Below are 25,841 nucleotides of genomic sequence, written 5' to 3' on the forward strand. Positions count from 1 at the left end.
TCCTATCATTGCTATGCAGACGACACACAATTAATCTTCTCCTTTCCCCCTTCTGATGACCAGGTGGCGAATCGCATCTCTGCATGTCTGGCAGACATATCAGTGTGGATGACGGATCACCACCTCAAGCTGAACCTCGGCAAGACGGAGCTGCTCTTCCTCCCGGGGAAGGACTGCCCGTTCCATGATCTCGCCATCACGGTTGACAACTCCATTGTGTCCTCCTCCCAGAGCGCTAAGAACCTTGGCGTGATCCTGGACAACACCCTGTCGTTCTCAACTAACATCAAGGCGGTGGCCCGTTCCTGTAGGTTCATGCTCTACAACATCCGCAGAGTACGACCCTGCCTCACACAGGAAGCGGCGCAGGTCCTAATCCAGGCACTTGTCATCTCCCGTCTGGATTACTGCAACTCGCTGTTGGCTGGGCTCCCTGCCTGTGCCATTAAACCCCTACAACTCATCCAGAACGCCGCAGCCCGTCTGGTGTTCAACCTTCCCAAGTTCTCTCACGTCACCCCGCTCCTCCGCTCTCTCCACTGGCTTCCAGTTGAAGCTCGCATCCGCTACAAGACCATGGTGCTTGCCTACGGAGCTGTGAGGGGAACGGCACCTCAGTACCTCCAGGCTCTGATCAGGCCCTACACCCAAACAAGGGCACTGCGTTCATCCACCTCTGGCCTGCTCGCCTCCCTACCACTGAGGAAGTACAGTTCCCGCTCAGCCCAGTCAAAACTGTTCGCTGCTCTGGCCCCCCAATGGTGGAACAAACTCCCTCACGACGCCAGGACAGCGGAGTCAATCACCACCTTCCGGAGACACCTGAAACCCCACCTCTTTAAGGAATACCTAGGATAGGATAAAGTAATCCTTCTGACCCCCCCCCCCCCTTAAAAGATTTAGATGCACTGTTGTAAAGTGGCTGTTCCACTGGATGTCATAAGGTGAATGCACCAATTTGTAAGTCGCTCTGGATAAGAGCGTCTGCTAAATGACTTAAATGTAAATGTAAATTGTATAAATCAAGGAGTGGCTCAACTAATCATTTTGCACAACTTACTCTACTCTCCCCTATAACGCTGTCATTAGACTGACATAGGCTAACAATATATATGCCTAGCTATATTCTATAGCTAGAGGACTCCTGGTATCTCCAGGAGTGATAAGTATATCTTTATCTGATAAGTATGTCTTTATCTGTTGTGGTCTAGTACTGTCTTTTTGCAAGTTTGGGCCATCTACTTTAAGTGCTGCCTGTCTTCCCAGTGGCCTACTTGGTGTGTATACTGCTCATCATTTGGAGATAGTTGTTGACACATCAACCAGGATCAAGGGGCAGGGCAATTTGTGACTTATTTTGGTAATCAGTGGCTTTATTGGAGGGGGAGTGGTTTCACCTCTCCTAGGCAATCAGTGATTAGTGTTAGTTCTTCAGTCTTCCCTTGTTTCTCAGCGGCGGTTTTGTTGCAAAACAAAGAGGGTTCTGTGGAGTTGTTCGAGGAAGGAAAGAGAGGAAGGCTCCACACCACTCTCTCACTTGAGTATCTTACCTAGTTATTTACAGATTATCTAATTTAGCTCTTTTGTAGCTTTGTCAACTATGTGTGTTTTTTTTATACCTGTTCGCACCTCTCCCTGGAGGCTTTACAGATGCTCCCCACCCCTTGGCTGCAACCCTTCTAATTTAGTGTACCCTGGGAGCACAACCCATAAGTAAGATGGCACTGACAGATATGGCAGCTCTGCTTCTAGCTCCTACGCAACTTTGCAGTGTTTTGTTTTTTTGTGTGTTATTTCTTACATTATTAGACCAGAATTATTTTTGTGTTATTACATTCAGCCGGAAACAACTTTTGGATATCAGAGCAACGGTAACTCGCTCGCATTGCGACTAGGAAAATGACTTTCCTGAATTGTATCCTTTGTTCGTACCCCTCAGGGCAATTAAAATTATTCCAGAGGTTGCTCCAAAACACTGCCGGCGGAGAAGAGGTTTTCGGAGTGGACTTCTAGTCCAACTCAGGAGGCGTGCACACCATCCCCCGCTTCAGAGAATATTACTCGCTTATGTTCAGTCTCTGGATAATAAAGTAGACTAGCTCAGGGCGAGGATCTCCTTCCAGAGAGATCAGGGCTTTTAACATACTCTGTTTCACGGAAACATGGCTCTCTCGTGATATGCTGTCCCTGTCCATTCAGCCATCTGGGTTCTCAGTACATCGCGCAGACAAGAATAAAGAACTCTCCGGGAAAGGTGGGGTGTATGTTTCATGATTAACCACTCATGGTGTGACTGTGATAACATACAGAAACCCAAGTCCTTTTGTTCACCTGACCTAGAATACCTCACAATCAAATGCCGAATGAATTAGCTCCCAAGAGAATTCTCTTCGGTTATAGTCACAGACATGTATATTTCCCCCTCAAGCCGATACCACGACGGCCCTCAAAGAACTACACTGGACTTTATGCAAACTGGAAACCACATATCCTGAGGCCGGATTTTTTTGTAGCTGGGGATTAAGTAAATTTGAGGAAAAAGCTACCGAAGTTCTGCCAACACATTGCCTGTAGTATTCGCGCTGGTAAAACACGGTCACTGCTACTCAACTTTTTGTAATACCTACAAGGCCCTCCCCCGCCCTCTCTTCAGCAAATCTGATCACGACTCCATTTTGCTCCTTCCTTCCTATAGGCAGAAACACAAACAGGAAGTACCTGTGCTAAGGTCTATTAAACGCTGGTCTGACCAATCGGAATCCATGCTTCAAGATTGTTTTGATCACGCGGACTGGTATATGTTCCAGGTGGCCTCTGATACGGTGACAGAGTTGATCAGGAAGTGTATAGGAGATGTTGTACCCACTGTGACTATTAAAACCTACCCAAACCAGAAACTGGATAGATGGCAGCATTTGTGCAAAACTGAAAGCGGGAACCACCACATTTAACCATGGCAAGGTGACTGGGAATATGGCCAAATACAAACAGTGTGGTTATTCCCCCCCGTAAGGCAATCAAACAAAGTGAAGTCGCAATTCAACGGCTCAGACACGAGACGTATGTGGCAGGGTCTACAGACAATCATGGACTACAAAGGAAAAACCAGCCATGTCGTGGACACCGTCTTGCTTCCGGACAAGCTAAACACCTTCTTTGCACGCTTTGAGGATAACACAGTGCCACCGACGCGACCCGCTACCAAGGACTGTGGGCTGTCCTTCTCCGTGGCCGATGTCAGTAAGACATTTAAGCGTGTTAACCCTCGCAAGGCTGCCGACCCAGACGGCATGCTTAGCCGAGACCTCGGAGCATGCGCAGACCAGCTGGCTGGAGTGTTTACGGACATATTCACTCTCTCCCTATCCCAGTCTGCTGTCCCCACTTGCTTCAAGATGTCCATTATTGTTCCTGTACCCAAGAAAGCAAAGGTAACTGAACTAAATGACTATCACCCCGTAGCACTCACTTCTATCATCAATAACTGTTTTGAGAGGCTACTTAAGGATCATATCACCTCTACCTTTCCTGACAACCTAGACCCACTACAATTTGCTTACCGCCCCAATAGATCCACAGACGATGCAATCGCCATCGCATTGCACACTGCCCTATCTCATCTAGACAAGAGGAATACCTATGTAAGAATGCTGTTCATTGACAATAGCTCAGCATTCAATACCATAGCACCCTCCAAGCTCATCATTAAGTTCGGGGCCCTGGGTCTGAACCCAGCCCTGTGCAACTGGGTCCTGGACTTCTTGACGGGCCGCCCCCAAGTGGTTAAAGTAGGAAACAACACCTCCACTTCGCAAATCCTCAACACAGGGACCCCACAAGGGTGCGTGCTCAGCCCCCTCCTGTACTCCCGGTTGACTCATGACTGCGTGGCCACGCACGCCTCCAACTCAATCATCACGTTTGCAGGCGACACAATAGTAGTAGGCCTGATAACCAATAATGTCGAGACAGCCTACAGGGAGGAGGTGAGGGCCCTGGGAGAGTGGTGCCAGGAAAATAACCTCTCACTCAATGTCTAAAAAACAAGGGAACTGATTGTGTACTTCAGGAAACAGCAGAGGGAGCACGCCCCTATCCACATTTATAGGACCACAGTGGAGAAGGTGGAAAGCTTCAAGTTGCTCAAGGTACACATCACTGACAAACTGAAATGGTCCACCCACACAGACAGTGTGGTGAAGAAGGCGCAACAGCGCCTCTTCAACCTCAGGAAGCTGAAAAAATTTGGCATGGCCCCTAAAACCCTCACAAACTTTTACAGATGCACAATTGAGAGCATCTTGTCAGGCTGTATCACCGCCTGGTATGGCAACTGCACCGCCCGGAACTGCAGGGCTCTCCAGAGGGTGGTGCAGTCTGCCTAACGCAACACTGGGGGCGAACTACCTGCCCTCCAGGCACCTACAGCACCCGATGTCCCAGGAAGACAAAAAAGATCAAGGACATCAACCATCATAGCCACGGCCTGTTCACCTCGCTATCATCCAGAAGGCGAGGTCAGTACAGGTGCATCAGAAGCTGTTTTTCAGTCTCTCCGTCCCAGCTTTATCTTAAGGTCATCAGACTGTTAAATATTCATCACTAGCCGGCATCCACCCGGTTACGCAACCCTGCACATTACAGGCTGCTGCCCTATATCCATAGACTTGGAATCACTGGCCACTTTAATACCGTTAAATTAATGTTTACATACTGCTTTACTGATCTACTGTATTTTAGTCAATGCCTCTCCGACATTAGTCGATCTAACATTTATATATTTCTTAGTTCCATTATTTTACTTTTAGATTTGTGTGCATTGTTGTGAATTGTTTTTAGATACTACTGCACTGTTATACTACTGCACTGTTGGCGCTAGGAACACAAGCATTTCGCAATAACATTTGCTAAATATGTGTATGTGACCAATCAAATTTGATTTAATTAAATTTTTTTTGTGGAATTCCGGGTCTCTGGCAGTGTTTGGAACTGCCCATCTGCGTTTGAGAATGTCGAGTTCATCTCAGCCTATGCTGCCCTTCAGTCCCTTGACGAACAATATGTGTCTGCACTGCACGTTCTTAATATTACATACATTTATTTTTATTGGAGAACATTCAAAAGCAGACATGGATCACCCCAGAGAACACTGCTACCCCAGCTGCTCTTTCTTCATCTAACTAGGTTTTCTCTCATAGTCCGAGAGCATCTGGTAGTTGCAGTGGTGGCACGGGTCTACTCATTTCTCCTAAATGGAGATTCTCTTTTCTCCCCCTCTCACCTGTCCATCTCCTCATTTGAATTCCATGCTGTCACTTGTCCACTCAAGCTTAACATTATTGTCATCTATTGCCCACCAGGTTCCCTTGGAGAGTTCCTCAATGAGACACTTTGATAAGCTAATTTCCTGACGAAGGTTCACCACTCTTATTACTTGGCGACTTCAACCTCCCAATGTCTGCCTTCGATTAATTTCTTTCCAACTCTCTTTAAACTCCATGCCTCTTTTGAACTCACCCTTTCCCAATCCCCTCCAACTCACAAGGCAGGCACTACGCTTGACCTCATCTTTACTAGAGGCTGCTCGCCTACTAATCGCACTGCAACCCCCCTCCAGGTCTCTCTGATCACTACTTTGTTTCTTTTTCTGTCTCCCTTTCCTCCAACCCTAACTACCCAGCCCCTACCCACATGGTCATGCGCCTTCGTAATCTTTGCTCTCTCAACTCTTTTCTCTTCTATCCTATTATCTCTCCCTTCTGCTAAATCCTCCTGATTCTGCCTCTTCATCCTACTCTCCTCCCTTTTCACATCCTATGACTCGCACTGTCCCCTTTCCTCCCGGCCGGCTTGGCCCTCCTCTTCTGCTCTGTGGCAGAGTGACTCATTGCGAGCTTACAGAACAAGGACCCGGGCAGCTGAGTGTAAATGGAGGAAATCTAAACTTCTGGATGACCTATCATCCTTTCACTCCCTCCTCTCTACCTTTTCTTCCTCTGTATCCGCTGCTAAAGCAGCTTTCTACCACTCTAAATTTCAAGCTTCTGCCTAACCATAGGAAACTCTTTTCGACCCTCTCCTCCCTCAACACTCCACCGCTCCCCCTCCCTCATCCCTCTGCGGACGACTTTGTCAACCACTTTGAAAAAAAGGTTGATGATATCCGCTACTCATTCACTCAGCCTATTGAGTCCACTGGTCTCACTCACACAGAACTGTCCTACACCTTGACCTCTTTCTCCCCTCTCTCTTCAGACGACATCCTGCGACTAGTGAGGTCTGGCCGCCCAACAACCTGCCCGCTCGACCCCATCCCCTTCTCAGACCATCTCTGGAGACCTTCTCCCATTCCTTACTTCCCTCATCTCATTCCTGACCACTGGCTGCATCCCCTCTGACTTCAAAATGGCCCGAGTTGCTCCCCTCCTCAAGAAATCAACACTCGACTCATCTGACGTGAAAAACTATAGACCTGTATCCCTTTTATTTTCTTTCCAAAACACTTAAGTGTGCTGTCTCTGATACACTTTCTCGTTATCTCTCTCAGAACGATCTTCTTGACCCTAACCAGTCAGGCTTCAAGATGGGTCACTCAACCGAGACTGCTCTTCTCTGTCACGAAGGCTCTCCGCATTGCCAAAGCTGACTCTCTCCTCTGTCTATTTTGGAATGCCATCAGGGATGTAGCTGCCAATTGTCCATGGACCGCCTCGAAACCTTGTTGAGTCCAATTACCTAATTTTTAACCAAAAAACGAGAAAATGTTAAACCCTCAGGTCCATCCCTCTATACAACCTGTACCAGGTGGGCTCGTCGCCACCCGGGAACTTCAAACCTTCACAACAGGGAGGACAAACATCACTTTTTATTCATTCGACAACCTCTACTACAGCAAACCAAGGGTCCTCCTCTGTCAGGCCCACTCTCCTGCGAAAGCTTGATTCCGTATCAGCCTCTCCAACTGGAGCATCAAGCAACGGCATCATACCAGAGGTCCTTGCCCCATCTGTAACAGACTTCTTCAAACAAGGTATGATACAGGTAGCACAGCACATGAGCATAAGAAAAACAACAACTAGAGTCAGAAATCCAGTAACCATCATTGTAGTGTACTTACCAAACCAACCACCCAGCCAGGGGAACAGTCCACTCTCCTCCACACCTGCAAGACCCTTCATCTCCACTGATAACCTTGCCAACCCACTCAGAGCTTTTGAAATGCTCCCATCCGGACTAGTATTGTTTAGGGACAAACGTGCAACACTGTTCTCCAATCATTTTACATACACCTCCCTGGTTGGCCAGAATCATGTCCAGTTCTAGTCTATTTTGTCTACTGGTTTGAGAGGTAGCATCCAATCGTTCAGCCATCCCGTAAGTACTGTGACAATTTGTAAGTCGCTCTGGATAAGAGCGTCTGCTAAATGACTTAAATGTAAATGTAATTGTTGATTATAGTAGATATAATTGATTCAGGCATTCTGCTTAGCATCAACAATAGCTGGGCCAAAAATGGGCAATAAATGCCACAGGCCATCATTCCTGTTTGATGTCTGGTATTCGTGGGGGACCCCTATTGGGACCCCAACAGGTTGGTGTGCATGTTATCTGTACCCTCGGACCAAGGAGCGTCACGGTTCTGCCGTCTCCTGGGTTGGTACCGAGTCTCTGTGTCATGTGCAGCTCCCAGAAGTTGGTTAGCTGTAACCTCAATAATAGGCAATGGTGTTATCAGACTGGCCAAAGCACATGTGCAACGACAATATCCTTTCAAAATGGGGTCAATCGCCTGGCAGGTCCCCACATCCACCATACATCAGCAACACCTCTAGTTAATAGTGGCATTAGTGATGCAGGTAGTAGTAGGGAGCCTCCCATAGTCTATACCCCTACCTGTACTAGTGATACAGCTGTAATATCCCCCATATGCCTTAACTCCCCACGGTACCTTCTGGGGAGGGACTTCTGTGAACACAAGACTCAGAGTTTTACACAGGGTTGAATTTGGCTTAAACTTTCCAATATACACATCCAACCTTCCCCATTACTTAGGGCAAATGGGTGAGCAGCCAGAATAGGTCTGGCATGTCCACATACGACACAGTCCTTTCTATTTATTGTTTTGTAGGCCAACCACATATTCTCCCTTTCCTCATATTCAGTTTCAGTCCCCAATTGGTCACTATCTGAGATGTCTTTTACATTTATTACCTGTCCCAGATTGGAGAGCTTAGGTGGTGGTGTGGGACTTGGTCTTGAAGTGGTGGAGGAGGCCGGCTGAATCCCTGGTCCGTTGGAACTGGTGGTGGTTCTGGCAGCACTGTGATGGTAACATCCCCATCGTATCCTAAACAGACAGCTCAGGACCACAAGCAGTCCTGTAAAACCCCATCCTCTCCCAGAGAACACATCATCAGCTAGAGATCAAGCAACACTTTCACTTCTATGAACGTACACAGTGAGGAAAGGTCGGGGTCAGGGAATTCTTCATTAAGGAGTTGACCCCTGAGCTTTATTAGCAACAGTTCTTCTCCTTAACTCTGTGATCATTCGGCAGTGTCAGTGTGTCTCACCCTCCAAGTGCGATATGCCCCCATGTCGAGTGAATCACCTTCTCCTTTAATTCATCTGTAATGCATAAAATCTTGGACATACAGGTTTGGTTAACAAACAGTTTCTCATTTGTTCTATCTGATTATATATTTGACTTCTATGCCTATTTTTTTAGCTAGAATTATTATTATTATTATTATTATTATTATTTTTTTTTTTTAATAATTAGTTTATTATCCAATAGGCCCAATCCTATCCTAGACCACAATGTACCCATCCCCCTCTTGATACCTGGCTCTAGCGAGGTAACAACCTTACCTATTCTAAATAATGACTTAGGTAAGAATAGTAAAATATTCTTATGTTCTACATTATCATGTAGGAGCGCCCCTTTCATTTTCCACATGTCCAATTCTCCCTGTTGTCTCCATTCAGTAACTGTTATCTACCCATTCTGTTATCCATGTCCTGGCGCCCCTTCCGAAACTCCCCTCTCTGCTCTCAAACCTTCAAGGTCTCAGCAGTGTAGGGAGGGCCTGTCTGTCTGCCCTTTCCCTTATCTGTCTGTAACAACTGTTTTGTTTCCAAATTTTAACTAAATGTCTCACTGTTTGGCTTCATCTAAACTCATGGATTTTTAGAAAAACATGTCTATGGTGGCAATTTCTAGAGTCCTTACATATTAATTTACCTCAAAACCAGTATACCAAATGACCACAAATGCATTATCTACATGACCCTCCCCCGAAGCTGATCAGACTTCAAGAGACAGCCATGATGCAGGTCAAAGGTTACAACACCCCCTTACATTCGTGTTCCATACCATGTCTAGACCTATTAAAGAACCCCTTATCTTTAAAAATTAAACATTTCCTTGTCTAATTAAAACTCTGAAAATAAAACTCTGAATATTCCATATATGAGTGTGCCCCTTTAAGATACCTTGTCTCTGGGAACATGTAAATCCCCTTAACCCAAACGTTTACTACAAACAAAACATAATTACATAGTTATACCTGTCACAAGAATTTAAAACATGGCCAAGAGGATTAAGTCCTCACCACATTAAAGCTCAGGCTTGGACTTAGGTACCGAGCGGCGACCAGTTAAAAAATAGTTATTAACCTGACCCGGATTTGCCAATTCAGCACGAGCTCCCGAATGATCAAGCTCAGTTTAATTCCGATGCTACCTAGAAGGGTGTCCGAGGCGTGTACGAGGTTGCCAACAACTCACATCTTCAACTTACACTAACTTCTAGTCCCGGACACTGATACAAACTTGAACAGACACTTCAATCTTATGGATACTCCTAGTTCTAGCAACTAGCCCCATTTCTAAGATGTGTCATTACTTCTCACTTATCTTACGGATACTCCTAGTTGCAACTAGCCCCGTTTCTAAGATATATCTCACACTTTATCTTATGGATACTCCTAGCTGATCAACATATCAGCTAGCCCCATTTCTAAGATATTTCAGAATTAATGGCAGATATCTTTACACAAGTGCCTTCACATGTAACACAAGTAATTTTAACAGAAATTCATACTCACACTCAGTTACTGATCTTAAATTTGGATATGTCTATAATACAATATGCAGATTTTTGATTTAACAGGCTCTGCTTACCTTTGTTTAGTCGACTTTTAGATCAGGTTCCTGAGGTGAGATGAATCCCCGGCAGCTCCTTTTCAGGTCACCCGTCTCTCTGGATTTGTCTCCAACTTCTCTCTCTCTTCTCATCAACCTCCTATGGACCGAATTCAGGTTCTTAGAAAACCATCCTCTGCTACCAATTTGTTGATGATACATTTACTAGAAGAGTGAGACCAAGTTGAGATGCTGGACCAGGTGGATAAGGTATGATATAAGGCAGTTTATTAAAGTGTAAAGATATCTGAAATAGCGTGCACGGACCCTTTCATCAAGCTCAAATGGAACTCTCTGAAAGACGCCCAGATAACAAAGTGCATATACATTTTATACAGTACAGAAAGTAGGTTGAGTCTGGAAGTTCTGGTCCTCTGGTTGGTTCTGATGAGTTGGGCGAGGTCTCCTTCAGGCTAGTATCACTGTCCCATTGGCTCTGAGTAGAGTTCTTTGTCTTCAGAAATGTTCAGCTAAAACAGGAGATTAGGTGTGTGCGTAAATGTTCCTATTTTGACATTTCTGTGTGTCTCTGTAAAATGTTCAGACTGAAGAGGAGATTTTGTGTGTGCGTAGATGTTCCTGTCTTATCAGTGTTTATGAAAGGTTTGCGTCAGCCCTCTGTCCTTGGGTTTGTGTGTGTCTCAGTTTCTGTGATATGCAGTACCAGGCATCCTTTTCTTATCAGTCTTTATGAAAAGGCCTGTGTCAGCCATCTGTCTCTGGGTGTGTGTGGGTCTCAGTATCTGCTAATGAGTTTGTGAGAAACCCTGTTTGGAAAGAAGTTAGTTATAACAATGTAATAGCAAATATGCTTGTGTTATAATAAATGATATTTATTACAGAATGCATGTCACTTTTGAGAAATGAAGTTATTTTTACCGACAGACAAAGTGAAATACACTGTTTAAACAGGTAGACAGATTTTGATAACATCCATTGGACTAGACCATTGAATGTTTGAATTCAGCATCAACACACAGACAGACAGCAGCTCTAGCTGTCTGGTTGGCTGGCATTATGGTATACGCTCGCATCCCTACATCCTCCTGCCTGGTTGTAGCTGTTTTGTGCAGGCTAAAGAGGCTAGCTAGTGTGAAAGCCGCAGCATGAGGAACGACGTGTGTCTGCACTGCACGTTCTTAATATTACATGAATGTATTTTTATTAGAGAACATTCAAAAGCAACAACTGAGGCACTGGCTGCCATATTTTAGGACGATGGAAATGTAATAACGACGATGAAATTCTCTGCTTCGACCGCAATAGACGTTGACATCAAGAAGCAACTTCCTCAGGTTCTTCACCCGAAATAAAAGCCATTCTCTGGGCAGGCTACATCGGCCTGTGCAGATTCTCCCAGTCATGGCTCTGGTTACTTTGCAGCGCTCCCCTACCCCAAGCGCTGCATCCACAGCCAGCACTACCACCACCAACGCGGGGGAGGTAAGTTTGGAAATAGCTGGAGAGACGTCCTAGAAACGTCAAGAAAACACCGGGGATACGTGGGAGTAACATAGGTAGGCCTTGTAGCTAGTGTTTTGTAGCGATGGGATAAGTTAGCTTAGTACTAGGCTCAACTCCATCACAAGCAAGGTAGCTAGCTGTTTGGAAAAGCTAGCAAGCAAAGTTGCATCTCAGTAACAATGCTATTGCTAGCCAATAAAGTTATTAGGTAGCTACCCAACTAACCCACAATACACGTAGGCTACCAAGTTAGCTAGCGTATACATATTTTCTTTAACTAATTAGCAATTGATTTAACGTTAACATACTAATGACCAACATTAGCTAGCTACTACTTGCCATTTCCAAATGACTATGGCATTAGGTACCTAGTTTGCATTCTTATCATGCATTAGGTACCTTGTTATTTTATCACTCTGAATATGTATTAAACAACATTTTATTGCACACAACGTTGTTACAAACTTGAGCTTTAAAACCCACAACTAGTTAGTAGTAGCTAGTTTGCTCGTTAAATGGAAGTGCTTTTAAACAAGGTCTGTGCTGTTTTCTTCTCTATCCTGCTGGTGAATGTAGTAAACTAGCTTGCTAACCAGCTAACACATTTTTTGTGTGTGTAACGGTACTGCAGTGGTGCCATAAAATGTTAACATTTAGCTAGCTAGCTACTTTTGCCAAAACCAGTGTTATTATGGACAGCATGGTCTGTTCTATATACTGATTTATATAATGTCTTCTAAAAGAACTGTCAATGAGGTGAAATGTGGCATAACTTCATACAGTCATGTCATGTGGTAGAGGCCTAGTAATTTCCCATACAGAGAGTAGTCTGACAATACAGACAAGTAAAAGAATGTCATCCCTTTGCCATCTTGAACACTTCCAAGATGACAAAGGGAATCATGTTACTGCTCCTTGTGTTGATGTGTTTTATTTGTCAGCTGAACCACGAGTCCATATTAACTTTAGCCAATGCTTTAATCCCATCACAAAATGCAAGGTAATTCTAAACAATAACATGACCACTTTTTGATATTCCAAAATATAACAGTTACCCCTACACAAATCACCCCAATGGCATGTGATGTCACTCATATAGAAATTATAGTTACAGTCAAAGTACTGTTTTTGAATTGATAGTACACCTCGACCAGTTGGGGGTGCTAACTGTTAATATAAACTGTAGTCATGCTAAACTCAACAAAGACACTAGCCTCCAGCAGGAAGGAAGGTTGTATGTCTCCACTAGGCACTAGCCCTTACTAAGGAGTAGAGGGTGGATTTGTTTCAATGATGAGAACAATCATCATTATATCAAGAACTGGGACCATAGCATTAGCTGATCTTTATTTTCTTTCATTAGACTGCTTCTTTGCCTTAAAATACAGAGTCATTGGGCCTGACTCATTACACCAGCAATGTGAAAAAGAGATGTGTAAAAAGAAACAAGTTTGTCATGAGGATGGAGATAGTTGAGCTGGCATGACTGAGGACTGGCCTTCCCTGTCACTCACTTTCCATGCGGGCTGGAATTGACTGACTGACTGCCTCGTTGCTCCAGGGCTCTGTCTGATGAGGAGCAGCCAAGCTCCTCAGGAGGCTGCTGCAGCTATGATGTCATTCCCACATGAACGGTGGAGGGAATGAGAAGTGAAGGGAAAGCATTGAGGGAAGGACGGTGGTGGGGTAACAATATGGTAGCTGTTGTGACGGTGGAAGGTAGGCTACATGAATTTGCCAAGAATAGCAAAAGTGAAATATAGCTATTTGCCCTACATGTAGCGCTGGGAATTGCCAGGGACCTCATGATGTGATATCACGATCGCAATATGTATTGCGATTCTATATACACTACCGTTCAAAAGTTTGGGGTCACTTAGAAATGTCCTTGTTTTTGAAAGAAAAGCACTTCTTTTTTTTTGTCCATTTAAATAGTACCCTAAAAACACCAGTCTCAACGTGAAGAGGCGACTCCGGGATGCTGGCCTTCTAGGTAGAGTTGCAAAGAAAAAGCCATATCTCAGACTGGCCAATAAAAGATTAAGATGGGCAAAAGAACATAGACACTGGACAGAGGAACTCTGCCTAGAAGGCCAGCCTCCTGGAGTCCCCTCTTCACTGTTGACGTTGAGACTGGTGTTTTGTAGGTACTATATCATGAAGCTGCCAGTTGAGGACTTGCGAGGCGTCTGTTTCTCAAACGAGACACTAATGTACTTGTCCTCTTGCTCAGTTGTGCACCGGGGCCTCCCACTCTTTCTATTCTGGTTAGAGACCATTTGCGATGTTCTGTGAAGGGAGTAGTACACATCGTTGTATGAGATCTTTTGTTTCTTGGCAATTTCTCGCATGGAATAGCCTTCATTTCTCAGAACAAGAATAGACTGACGAGTTTCAGAAGAAAGGCATTTGTTTCTGTCCCTTTTGAGCCTGTAATCGAACCTGCAAATGCTGACGCTCCAGATACTCAACTAGTCTAAAGCAGGCCAGAGTTATTGTTTCTCTAAATCAGCACAACAGTTTTAAGCTGTGCTTACACAATTGAAAAAGGGTGTTCTAATGATCAATTAGCCTATTTAAAATGATAAAACTTGGATTAGCTAACACAACGTGCCATTGGAACACAGGAGTGATGGGTGCTGATAATGGGCCTCTGTACGCCTATTTAGATATTCCATAACAAAAATCTGCTGTTTTCAGCTACAATAGTCATTTACAACATTAACAATATCTGCACTTTATTTCTAATCAATTTGATGTTATTTTGATGGACAAATGTGCTTTAACATATTGCTCACCGTATGTCTGCTGCAGAGGGACAAGAGAGCCATGAGGAAACGAGTTTTGATCAGTCATGGAAACAAAAGTGCAATCACTACCTAAATGCTCTGCTTCTTTACCCACGCGGAGAGTTTCATTCCACGGTTTTAGACTCTTCCCTACGAAGTGAAATCATCTTTCCATTCTTGGCTCTAACTTGTTCCTTTTATGTCTTGCTGTGGCAGAATTATGGCTGGAATTTCACTTGTAGCGGTTGCAGGGCTGTTCAGGTCAACTATTGGATTACCCTCCCTGGTGTGTTTCACCTGGCCCCTCCTTGCCCTTCCCCTGGGTAGAGGCCAACCATATTACCTTACCGGCACTGTTTGTTTAGATGGGGACATAAGCCTTTACTTTACTCACTGTTTTGTGTGTTTGTCAAACTTCTAATTTTTATAAAAGACAATGAGATTTCTTTGCTGTTTTTAACCTCATCTGCTCATCACAAGTGTAATGCTCGCCCTATTTAGTTAGTTCAGAAATGGAAAGCGGCGTGTGTTTTTGGAGTTGAAATGCATTATTGGATAAAACTTGTCACAAGTATTTGCTCTCATTGTTGCTGTACTCTGGCTCAGCCTACCTTACCTTGGCAGGGAGAATGCAGCTCTTGCTAGTAGTGCTTTGGTTGACATCCCTCAGGTTTTAGTAGGTGAAACTTCTGGAGAATGGCCCACCTCAGTTACCTGTCACCATGTATAGATGTAGGATCTTAATTAGAGCCAGTTTGCTACAACAGGAAAGGAATTATGTATTTAATAATTAACAGACATTTCTGTAGAGGTTGATACATTTTTCTTTAGGGAAAATCAAGTCTGAAATTTCAAAGTGAAAATGACAAACTTTAGAAGCCTTTTAAAAACTCAAATACAGTGTAAGTTTGCATTTCCTGCTGGGCACAAAGTTCGCAGCAACAAAGTGATGAAATTAAGATCCTACATCTGTAGCTCTATCCTGATACTCCTAGTCTATGATATCCCTCCTGGTACAATAAGAACTGTTTTGAAGATATTACTGTTGTGAAACTTTATCATGAAGAATGGTTCCATTCCCTCCATTTAGTGGCGCTCACCTCTCTCATAAAGCCAGGTATCTAGTAGAGGTCGGCCGATTAATTAGGGCCGATTTCAAGTTGTCATAACATTCGGAAATCTGTATTTTTGGACTGATTTGGCCGATTTAAAAAAAAATATATAATAATACTAAAAAATACAAAAATACAAAAAATAAAAATTATTTTAATTTTTTAACACCTTTATATAATCTTTATTTAACTAGGCAAGTCAGTTAAGAACACATTCTTACTTTCAATGACTGCCTAGGAACGGTGGGTTAACTGCCTTGTTCAGGGGCAGAACGACAGATTTTTAACCTTGTCAGCTCGGGGGATTCAATCTTGCAACCTTACAGTTAACTAGTCCAACGCTCTAACCACCTGATTACATTGCACTCCACGAGGAGCCTGCCTGTTACGCGAATGCAGTAGAAGCCAAGGTAAGTTGCTAGCTAGCATTAATCTTATCTTATAAAAAAACAATCAATCTTAACAAATCAAATCAAATCAAATTTTATTAGTCACATACACATGGTTAGCAGATGTTAATGCGAGTGTAGCGAAATGCTTGTGCTTCTAGTTCCGACAATGCAGTAATAACCAACAAGTAATCGAACCTAACAATTCCACAACTACTACCTTATACACACACACAAGTGTAAAGGGATGAAGAATATGTACATAAAGATATATGAATGAGTGGTGGTACAGAACGGCATGGCAAGATGCAGTAGATGGTATAGAGTACGGTATATACATATGAGATGAGTACTGTAGGGTATGTAAACATAAAGTGGCATAGTTTAAAGTGGCTAGTGGTACATGTATTACATAAAGATGGCAAGATGCAGTAGATGATATAGAGTACAGTATATACAGTGGGGAGAACAAGTATTTGATACACTGCCGATTTTGCAAGTTTTCCTACTTACAAAGCATGTAGAGGTCTGTAATTATTATCATAGGTACACTTCAACTGTGAGAGACGGAATCTAAAACAAAAATCCAGAAAATCACATTGTATAATTTTTAAGTAATTAATTTGCATTTTATTGCATGACATAAGTATTTGATCACCTACCAACCAGTAAGAATTCCGGCTCTCACAGACCTGTTAGTTTTTCTTTAAGAAGCCCTCCTGTTCTCCACTCATTACCTGTATTAACTGCACCTGTTTGAACTCGTTACCTGTATAAAAGACACCTGTCCACACACTCAATCAAACAGACTCCAACCTCTCCACAATGGCCAAGACCAGAGAGCTGTGTAAGGACATCAGGGATAAAATTGTAGACCTGCACAAGGCTGGGATGGGCTACAGGACAATAGGCAAGCAGCTTGGTGAGAAGGCAACAACTGTTGGCGCAATTATTAGAAAATGGAAGAAGTTCAAGATGACGGTCAATCATCCTCGGTCTGGGGCTCCATGCAAGATCTCACCTCGTGGGGCATCAATGATCATGAGGAAGTTGAGGGATCAGCCCAGAACTACACGGCAGGACCTGGTCAATGACCGGAAGAGAGCTGGGACCACAGTCTCAAAGAAAACCATTAGTAACACACTACGCCGTCATGGATTAAAATCCTGCAGTGCACGCAAGGTCCCCCTGCTCAAGCCAGCGCATGTCCAGGCCCGTCTGAAGTTTGCCAATGACCATCTGGATGATCCAGAGGAGGAATGGGAGAAGGTCATGTGGTCTGATGAGACAAAAATAGAGCTTTTTGGTCTAAACTCCACTCGCCGTGTTTGGAGGAAGAAGAAGGATGAGTACAACCCCAAGAACACCATCCCAACCGTGAAGCATGGAGGTGGAAACATCATTCTTTGGGGATGCTTTTCTGCAAAGGGGACAGGACGACTCTACCGTATTGAGGGGAGGATGGATGGGGCCATGTATCGCGAGATCTTGGCCAACAACCTCCTTCCCTCAGTAAGAGCATTGAAGATGGGTCGTGGCTGGGTCTTCCAGCATGACAACGACTCGAAACAGACAGCCAGGGCAACTAAGGAGTGCCTCCGTAAGAAGCATCTCAAGGTCCTGGAGTGGCCTAGCCAGTCTCCAGACCTGAACCCAATAGAAAATCTTTGGAGGGAGCTGAAAGTCCGTATTGCCCAGCGACAGCCCCGAAACCTGAAAGATCTGGAGAAGGTCTGTATGGAGGAGTGGGCCAAAATCCCTGCTGCAGTGTGTGCAAACCTGGTCAAGAACTACAGGAAACGTTTGATCTGTGTATTTGCAAACAGAGGTTTCTGTACCAAATATTAAGATCTGCTTTTCTGATGTATCAAATACTTATGTCATGCAATAAAATGCAAATTAATTACTTAAAAATTATACAATGTGATTTTCTGGATTTTTGTTTTAGATTCCGTCTCTCACAGTTGAAGTGTACCTATGATAAAAATTACAGACCTCTACATGCGTTGTAAGTAGGAAAACCTGCAAAATCGGCAGTGTATCAAATACTTGTTCTCCCCACTGTACATATGAGATGGGTAATGTAGGGTATGTAAACATTATATTAAGTGGCATTGTTTAAAGTGGCTAGTGGTACATTTTTACATAATTTCCATCAATTCCCATTTTTAAAGTGGCTGGAGTTGAGTCAGTATGTTGGCAGCGGCCGCTAAATGTTAGTGGTGGCTGTTTAACAGTCTGATGGCCTTGAGATAGAAGCTGTTTTTCAGTCTCTCGGTCCCTGCTTTGATGCACCTGTACTGACCTCGCCTTCTGGATGATAGCGGGGTGAACAGGCAGTGGCTTGGGTGGTTGTTGTCCTTGATGATCTTTATGGCCTTCCTGTGACATCGGGTGGTGTAGGTGTCCTGGAGGGCAGGTAGTTTGCCCCCGGTGATGCGTTCTGCAGACCTCACTACCCTCTGGAGAGCCTTACGGTTGTGGGCGGAGCAGTTGCCGTACCAGGCGGTGATACAGCCCGACAGGATGCTCTCGATTGTGCATCTGTAGAAGTTTGTGAGTGCTTTTGGTGACAAGCCGAATTTCTTCAGCCTCCTGAGGTTGAAGAGGCGCTGCTGCGCCTTCTTCACAACGCTGTCTGTGTGGGTGGACCAATTCAGTTTGTCCGTGATGTGTACACCGAGGAACTTAAAACTTTCCACCTTCTCCACTACTGACCCGTCGATGTGGATAGGGGGGTGCTCCCTCTGCTGTTTCCTGAAGTCCACAATCATCTCCTTTGTTTTGTTGACGTTGAGTGTGAGGTTATTTTCCTGACACCACACTCCGAGGGCCCTCACCTCCTCCCTGTAGGCCGTCTCGTCGTTGTTGGTAATCAAGCCTACCACTGTAGTGTCATCCGCAAACTTGATGATTGAGTTGGAGGCGTGCATGGCCACGCAGTCGTGGGTGAACAGGGAGTACAGGAGAGGGCTCAGAACGCACCCTTGTGGGGCCCCAGTGTTGAGGATCAGCGGGGTGGAGATGTTGTTACCTACCCTCACCACCTGGGGGCGGCCCGTCAGGAAGTCCAGGACCCAGTTGCACAGGGCGGGGTCGAGACCCAGGGTCTAACATAATCAGTAGTTAACTACACATGGTTGATGATATTACTAGTTTGTCTAGCGTGTCCTGCGTTGCATATAATCGATGCGGTGTGTATCGTTGCTTCAATGTGTACCTAACCATAAACATCAATGCCTTTCTTAAAATCAATACACAGAAGTATATATTTTTAAACCTGCATATTTAGCTAAAATAAATCCAGGTTAGCAGGCAATATTAACCAGGTGAAATAGTGTCACTTCTCTTGCGTTCATTGCATGCAGAGTCGGTATATATATGCAACAGTTTGGGTCGCCTAATTTGCCAGAATTTTACGTAATTATGACATAACATTGAAGGTTGTGCAATGTAACAGGAATATTTAGACTTATGGATGCCACCCGTTAGATAAAATACAGAACGGTTCCGTATTTCACTGAAAGAATAAACGTCTTGTTTTCGAGATGATAGTTTCCGGATTCGACCATATTAATGACCTAAGGCTCGTATTTCTGTCTGTTATTATGTTATAACTAAGTCTATGATTTGATAGAGCAGTCTGACTGAGCGGTGGTAGGCAGCAGCAGGCTCGTAAGCATTCATTCAAACAGCACTTTCGTGCGTTTTGCCAGAAGCTCTTCGCTGTGCTTCAAGCCTACCAACTCTTGAGATTAGGCTGGTGTAACCGATGTGAAATGGCTAGCTAGTTAGCGGGGTGCGCGCTAATAGCGTTTCAAACGTCACTCGCTCTGAGACTTGGAGAAGTTGTTCCCCTTGCTCTGCATGGGTAACGCTGCTTCGAGGGTGGCTGTTGTCGTTGAGTTCCTGGTTCGAGCCCAGGTAGGAGCGAGGAGAGGGACAGAAGCTATACTGTTACACTGGCAATACTAAAGTGCCTATAAGAACATCCAATAGTCAAAGGTATATGAAATACAAGTCGTATAGAGAGAAATAGTCCTATAATTCCTATAATAAATACAACCTAAAACTTCTTACCTGGGAATATTGAAGACTCATGTTAAAAGGAACCACCAGCTTTCATATGTTCTCATGGTCTGAGCAAGGAACTTAAACGTTAGCTTTCTTACATGGCACATATTGCACTTTTACTTTATTAAAATAAGTGTTCATTCAGTATTGTTGTAATTGTCATTATTACAAATACATTTTACAAATCGGCCGATTAATCGGTATCGGCTTTTTTTGGTCCTCCAATAATCAGTATCGGCGTTGAAAAATCAAAACCTAGATACTAGAGGTCGACCGATTTAACAATGAACATTTGTGAGTTGTCATATTTCTTATATGATGATGTTTATTAGATAGACACACAAACAGTGGGTGTCACCAGATCTCAACCCAATTGAACACTTATGGGAGATTCTGGAGCGGTGCCCGGGGCAGTGTTTTCCACCACCATCAACAAAACACCAAATGATGGAATTTCTTGTGGAAGAATGCTGTGGCATCCCTCCAATAGAGATCCAGACACTTGTAGAATCTATGCCAAGGCCCGTTGATGTTGTTCTGGCGGCTCAACGCCCTATTCTGTTAACTTATACCTAAATAATGTTGTTGACTCGTCCTATACTCGTATTTGTGGTCAAAGCATAAATTGTAGAAAAACACTTCAAAAACCTCACCTCAAACTTGTCTCAAACAGATAGTTTTAAAAATGCTTGCTATTTACTCAAAGAACATTAGTACATCATTGGGCCCAAGCTTCCTTCCATCCAGGACCCTATATAATAGGCGGTGTCAGAGGAAAGCCCATAAAATTGTCAGAGAATCTTGTCACCCAAGTTATAGAGCGTTTTCTCTTCTACTGCACGGCAAGCGGTACTGGAACGCCAAGTCTAGGACTAAAAGGCTCCTTAACAGCTTCTACCCCCAAGTCATAAGACTGCTGAACAATTAATCAAATGGCCACCGGACTATTTACATTGCCCCCACCCCCCAAAAAAAACTATTTACATTGTTTTGTACACTGCTGTTACTCGCTGTTTATTATCTATGTATAGTCACGTCACCCCTACCTTCATGTACAAATTACCTCTAACCTGTACCCCCGCACACTGACTCGGTACCGGTACCCCCTGTATATACAGTTGAAGTTGGAAGTTTACATACACTTAGGCTGGAGTCATTAAAACTCGTTATTCAACCCCTCAACAAGAAATTTGTGAACAAACTATCGTTTTGGCAAGTTGTTTAGGACATCTACTTTGTGCATGACACAAGTAATTTTTCCAACAATTGTTTAGACAGATTATTTCACTTATAATTCACTGTATCACAATTCCAGTGGGTCAGAAGTTTACATGCACTAAGTTGACTGTGCCTTTAAAAAGCTTGGAAAATGCAAGAAAATTATGTCATGGCTTCAGAAGCTTCTGATAGGCTAATTGACATAATTTGGTCAATTGGAGGTGTACCTGTGGATGTATTTCAAGGCCTACCTTCAAACTCAGTGCCTTTTTGCTTGACATCATGGGAAAATCAAAAGAAATCAGCCAAGACCTCTAGAAACAAAATTGTAGACCTCCACAAGTCTGGTTCATCCTTGGGAGCAATTTCCAAATGCCTGAAGGTACCACGTTCATCTGTACAGACAATAGTACACAAGTATAAACACCATGGGACCACGCAGCCGTCATACCGCTCAGGAAGGAGATGCGTTCTCTCTCCTAGAGATGAATGTACTTTGATGCGAGAAGTGCAAATCAATCCCAGAACAACAGCAAAGGACCTTGTGAAGATGCTGGAGGAAACGGGTACAAAATCCACAGTAAAACGAGTCCTATATTGACTTAACCTGAAAGGCTGCTCAGCAAGGAAGACCGCCATAAAAAAGCCAGACTACAGTTTGCAACTGCACAAAGATCATACTTTTTGGAGAAATGTCCTCTGTTCTGATGAAACAAAAATTGAACTGTTTGGCCATAATGACCATCGTTATGTTTGGAGGAAAAAGGGGGAGGCTTGCAAGCTGAAGAACACCATCCCAACCATGAAGCACGGGGGTGGCAGCATCATGTTGTGGGGGTGCTTTGCTGCAGGAGGGACTGGTGCACTTCACAAAATGGATGGCATCAGGAGAAAGGAAAATTATGTGGATATATTGAAGCAACATCTCAAGACATCAGTCAGGAAGTTAAAGCTTGGTCGGAAATGGGTCTTCCAAATGGACAATGACTCCAAGCATACTTCCAAAGTTGTGGCAAAATGGCTTAAGGACAACAAAGTCAAGGTATTGGAGTGGCCATCACAAAGCCCTGACCTCAATCCTATAGAACATTTGTGAGCAGAACTGAAAAAGCATGCGTGAGCAAGGAGGCCTACAAACCTGACTCAGTTCCACCAGCTCTTTCAGGAGGAATGGGCCAAAGTTCACCCAATTATTGTGGGAAGCTTGTGGAAGGATACCTGAAACTTTTGACTCATGTTAAACAATTTAAAGGCAATGCTACCAAATACTAATTGAGTGTATGTAAACTTCTGACCCACTGGGAATGTGATGAAGAAAATAAAGCTGAAATAAATCATTCTCTCTACTATTCTCTTACTACATTCTTAATATACAGTGGTGATCCTAACTGACCTAAGCCAGGGAGTTTTTAGTAGGATTAAGTGTCAGGAATTGTGGAAAACTGAGTGTAAATGTATTTGGCTAAGGTGTATGTAAAGTTCCGACTTCAACTGTAGCCTCGTTGTTTTGTTATAATTTTATTTAGTTTATTCTTGAGTTAACTCTTGAGTGGCGCATGTGACCGTTTGATTTGAATCCAGGTGAAAGCTATGATCCCGTATAGCTTTGAGGAGGATCCCTGGTTGTTCTTTAAAAGTGCTTTCCTCACCATCTTAAATAAGCATACCCCTTTCAGAAAATGTAGAACTAAGAACAGATAGAGCCCTTGGTTCACTCCAGACTTGACTGCCCTTGACAGCACAAAAACACCCTAAGGCGTACTGCACTAGCATCGAAATAGTCTCCGCAATATGCAACTTTTCAGGGAAGTCAGGAACCAATATACACAGTCAGGAAAGCAAAGGCTAGCTTTTTCAAACAGAAATTTGCATCCTGCAGCACTAATTCCAAAAAGTTTTGGGACACTTAAGTCCATGGAGAATAAGAGTACCTCCTCCCAGCTGCCCACTGCACTGAGACTAGGAAACATTGTAACCACTGATAAATCCACCATAATCGAGAATTTCAATAAGCATTTCTCTACGGCTGGCCATGCTTTCCACCTGGCTACCCCGGCCAACAGCGCTGCACCCCCTGCAGCAACTGGACCCTCTCTTCCTAAAATTATCCGCCACAATTGTTGCAACCTCTATACTAGTCTGTTAAACTTCTCTTTTGTATCGTCTGAGATTCCTAAAGATTGGAAAGCGGTCGTGGTCATCCCCCTCTTCAAAGGGGGAGACTCTAGACCCAAACTGCTACAGACTTATATCCATCCTGCCCTGCCTTTCTAAAATCTTCGAAAGCCAAGTTAACAAACAGATCACCGACCATTTCGAATCCCACCGTACCTTCCACTATGTAATCTGGTTTCCGAGCTGGTCATGGGTGCACCTCAGCCACGCTCAAGGTCCTAAACAATATCATCACCGCCATCGGTAGGAAACAGTACTGTGCAGCCGTCTTCATCGACCTGGCCAAGGCTTTCGACCCTGTCAAGCACCATATTCTTATCGTGTAAAGAGAATTATGTTCTCAATGTTCATAAACTGAACTTCAATTAAACTACTCGGTCTGTTACAAATTCTTGGTAAGGTTCTTGTTGAAATGAAACAGACAGAGGCCAGTCTACAATAGTCAGAATGTTTATTTACGAGAGCTCTGCCCATCCTTACATGTACATTGGTTTATATACCTCTCATTTCGTCATAACTGTCCCTCTAAGACAATGACAATATAGTTCACAAGTCTTCTCCTTCTCATACATTGCCTGCCACCTTTTATACAATCTACTACAAGCCCAAGGTTTCTCCCCTCCCTGGGTGGGGAGACTTCCTTCCCTGTTATCAGTTCCACAGTGGTCACAAGTTGTCTGCCACAGTTCCTTGCCTGCTAACAGTCCCTCTTTCTTATGGACAAACATTATTTATCATTTTTTTTTATATTTTTTTTTATTTTACCGTTATTTTACCAGGTAAGTTGACTGAGAACACGTTCTCATTTGCAGCAACGACCTGGGGAATAGTTACAGGGGAGAGGAGGGGGATGAACAGAGACAGGGTAGAATTCTGTTAGTTATAGTTCTACGTTAAATGTATACATAATTTAGTCATTATTCATAAAATTCATAACATATCGGCAGACTCAACAGCCTTGGTTTCTCTAATGACTGCCTCGCCTGGTTCACTACCTACTTCTCAGACCGAGTTCAGCGTGTCAAATCGGAGGGCCTGTTGTCCGGACCTCTGGCAGTCTCTATGGGGGTGCCACAGGGTTCAATTCTCAGGCCGACTCTTTTCTCTGTATATATCAATGATGTCGCTCTTGCTGCGGGGGATTCCTTGATCCACCGATACGCAGACGACACCATTCTGTATACATCTGGCCCTTCTTTGGACACTGTGTTAACTAACCTCCAAACGGCTTCAACGCCATTCAACACTCCTTCCGTGGCCTCCAACTGCTCTTAAATGCTAGTAAAATGAAATGCATGCTCTTCAACCGATCGCTGCCCGCCCAACTAGCATCACTACTCTGGATGGTTCTGACTTAGAATATGTGGACAACTACAAATACCTAGGTGTCTGGCTAGACTGTAAACTCTCCTTACAGACTTACATTAAGCATCTCCAATTTAAATCTAGAATCGGCTTCCTGTTTCGCAACAAAGCCTCCTTCACTCATGCTGCCAAACACCCTCGTAAAACTGACCATCCTACCGATCCTTGACTTCGGCGATATCATTTACAAAATAGCCTCCAACACTCTACTCAGTAAATTGGATGTAGTCTATCACAGGGCAATCCATTCTGTCACCAAAGCCCCATATACTAACCACCATTGCGACCTGTATGCTCTCGTTGGCTGGTCCTCGCTACATATTCGTCGCCAAACCCACTGGCTCCAGGTCATCTAAGTCTTTGCTAGGTAAAGCCCCGCCTTATCTCAGCTCACCGGTCACCATAGCAACACCCACCCGTAGCACGTGCTCCAGCAGGTATTTTTCACTGGTCATCCCCGAAGCCAACTCCTCCTTTGGCCGCCTTTCCTTCCAGTTCTCTGCTGCCAATAACTGGAACGAATTGCAAAAATACGTCTCCAACTTCAGTGCTATCTCCCTCACTAACTTTCAAGCATCGGCTGTCAGAGCAGCTTACCGATCGCTGCAGCTGTACACAGCCCATCTTTAAATAGCTTATCGACCTACCCCTTCCCCATATTTGTTTTTGTTTTTCTGCTCTTTTGCACACCAGTATTTCTCCGTGCACATCCTCATCTGCACATCTATCACTCCAGTGTAAATTGCTAAATTGTAATTACTTCACCACTATTGGCCAATTTATTGCCATACCTCATTACTTCATTTGCGCACACTGTATACAGATTTTGCTATTGTGTTATAAACAAACGTACAGTAAAACAAACGTACAAACAAACGTACAGTAAAAAAAAATGTTTATCTTTATTTAACCAGGTAGGCCAGTTGACTGTACGTTTGTTTGTAAGGCTGTTTTTGTTGCATTGCTTTCTTGGCCAGGTCACAGTTGTAAATGAGAACTTGTTCTCAACTGGCCTACCTGGTTAAATAAAGATAAACATTTTTTTTTTA

At 43.8% G+C, this 25,841-nt stretch overlaps 1 protein-coding gene across 2 annotated transcripts in view; it reads left to right on the top strand.

Moving 5' to 3' along the window:
• Positions 1-11,211: 11,211 nt before the first annotated feature.
• LOC139545343 (protein phosphatase Slingshot homolog 1-like) overlaps positions 11,212-25,841 on the top strand; it is a 75,338-nt gene continuing 60,708 nt past the window's right edge. For both annotated transcript variants that reach the window (XM_071353002.1, XM_071353003.1), the window contains exon 1: positions 11,212-11,649. In XM_071353002.1, the coding sequence (XP_071209103.1) occupies positions 11,569-11,649 (81 nt within the window). In that variant the 5' untranslated portion in view covers positions 11,212-11,568. The remainder of the gene's footprint in view (positions 11,650-25,841) is intronic.

The sequence above is a fragment of the Salvelinus alpinus genome, chromosome 19 (genome assembly GCF_045679555.1).
Source record: "Salvelinus alpinus chromosome 19, SLU_Salpinus.1, whole genome shotgun sequence".
Classification (NCBI taxonomy): domain Eukaryota; kingdom Metazoa; phylum Chordata; class Actinopteri; order Salmoniformes; family Salmonidae; genus Salvelinus; species Salvelinus alpinus.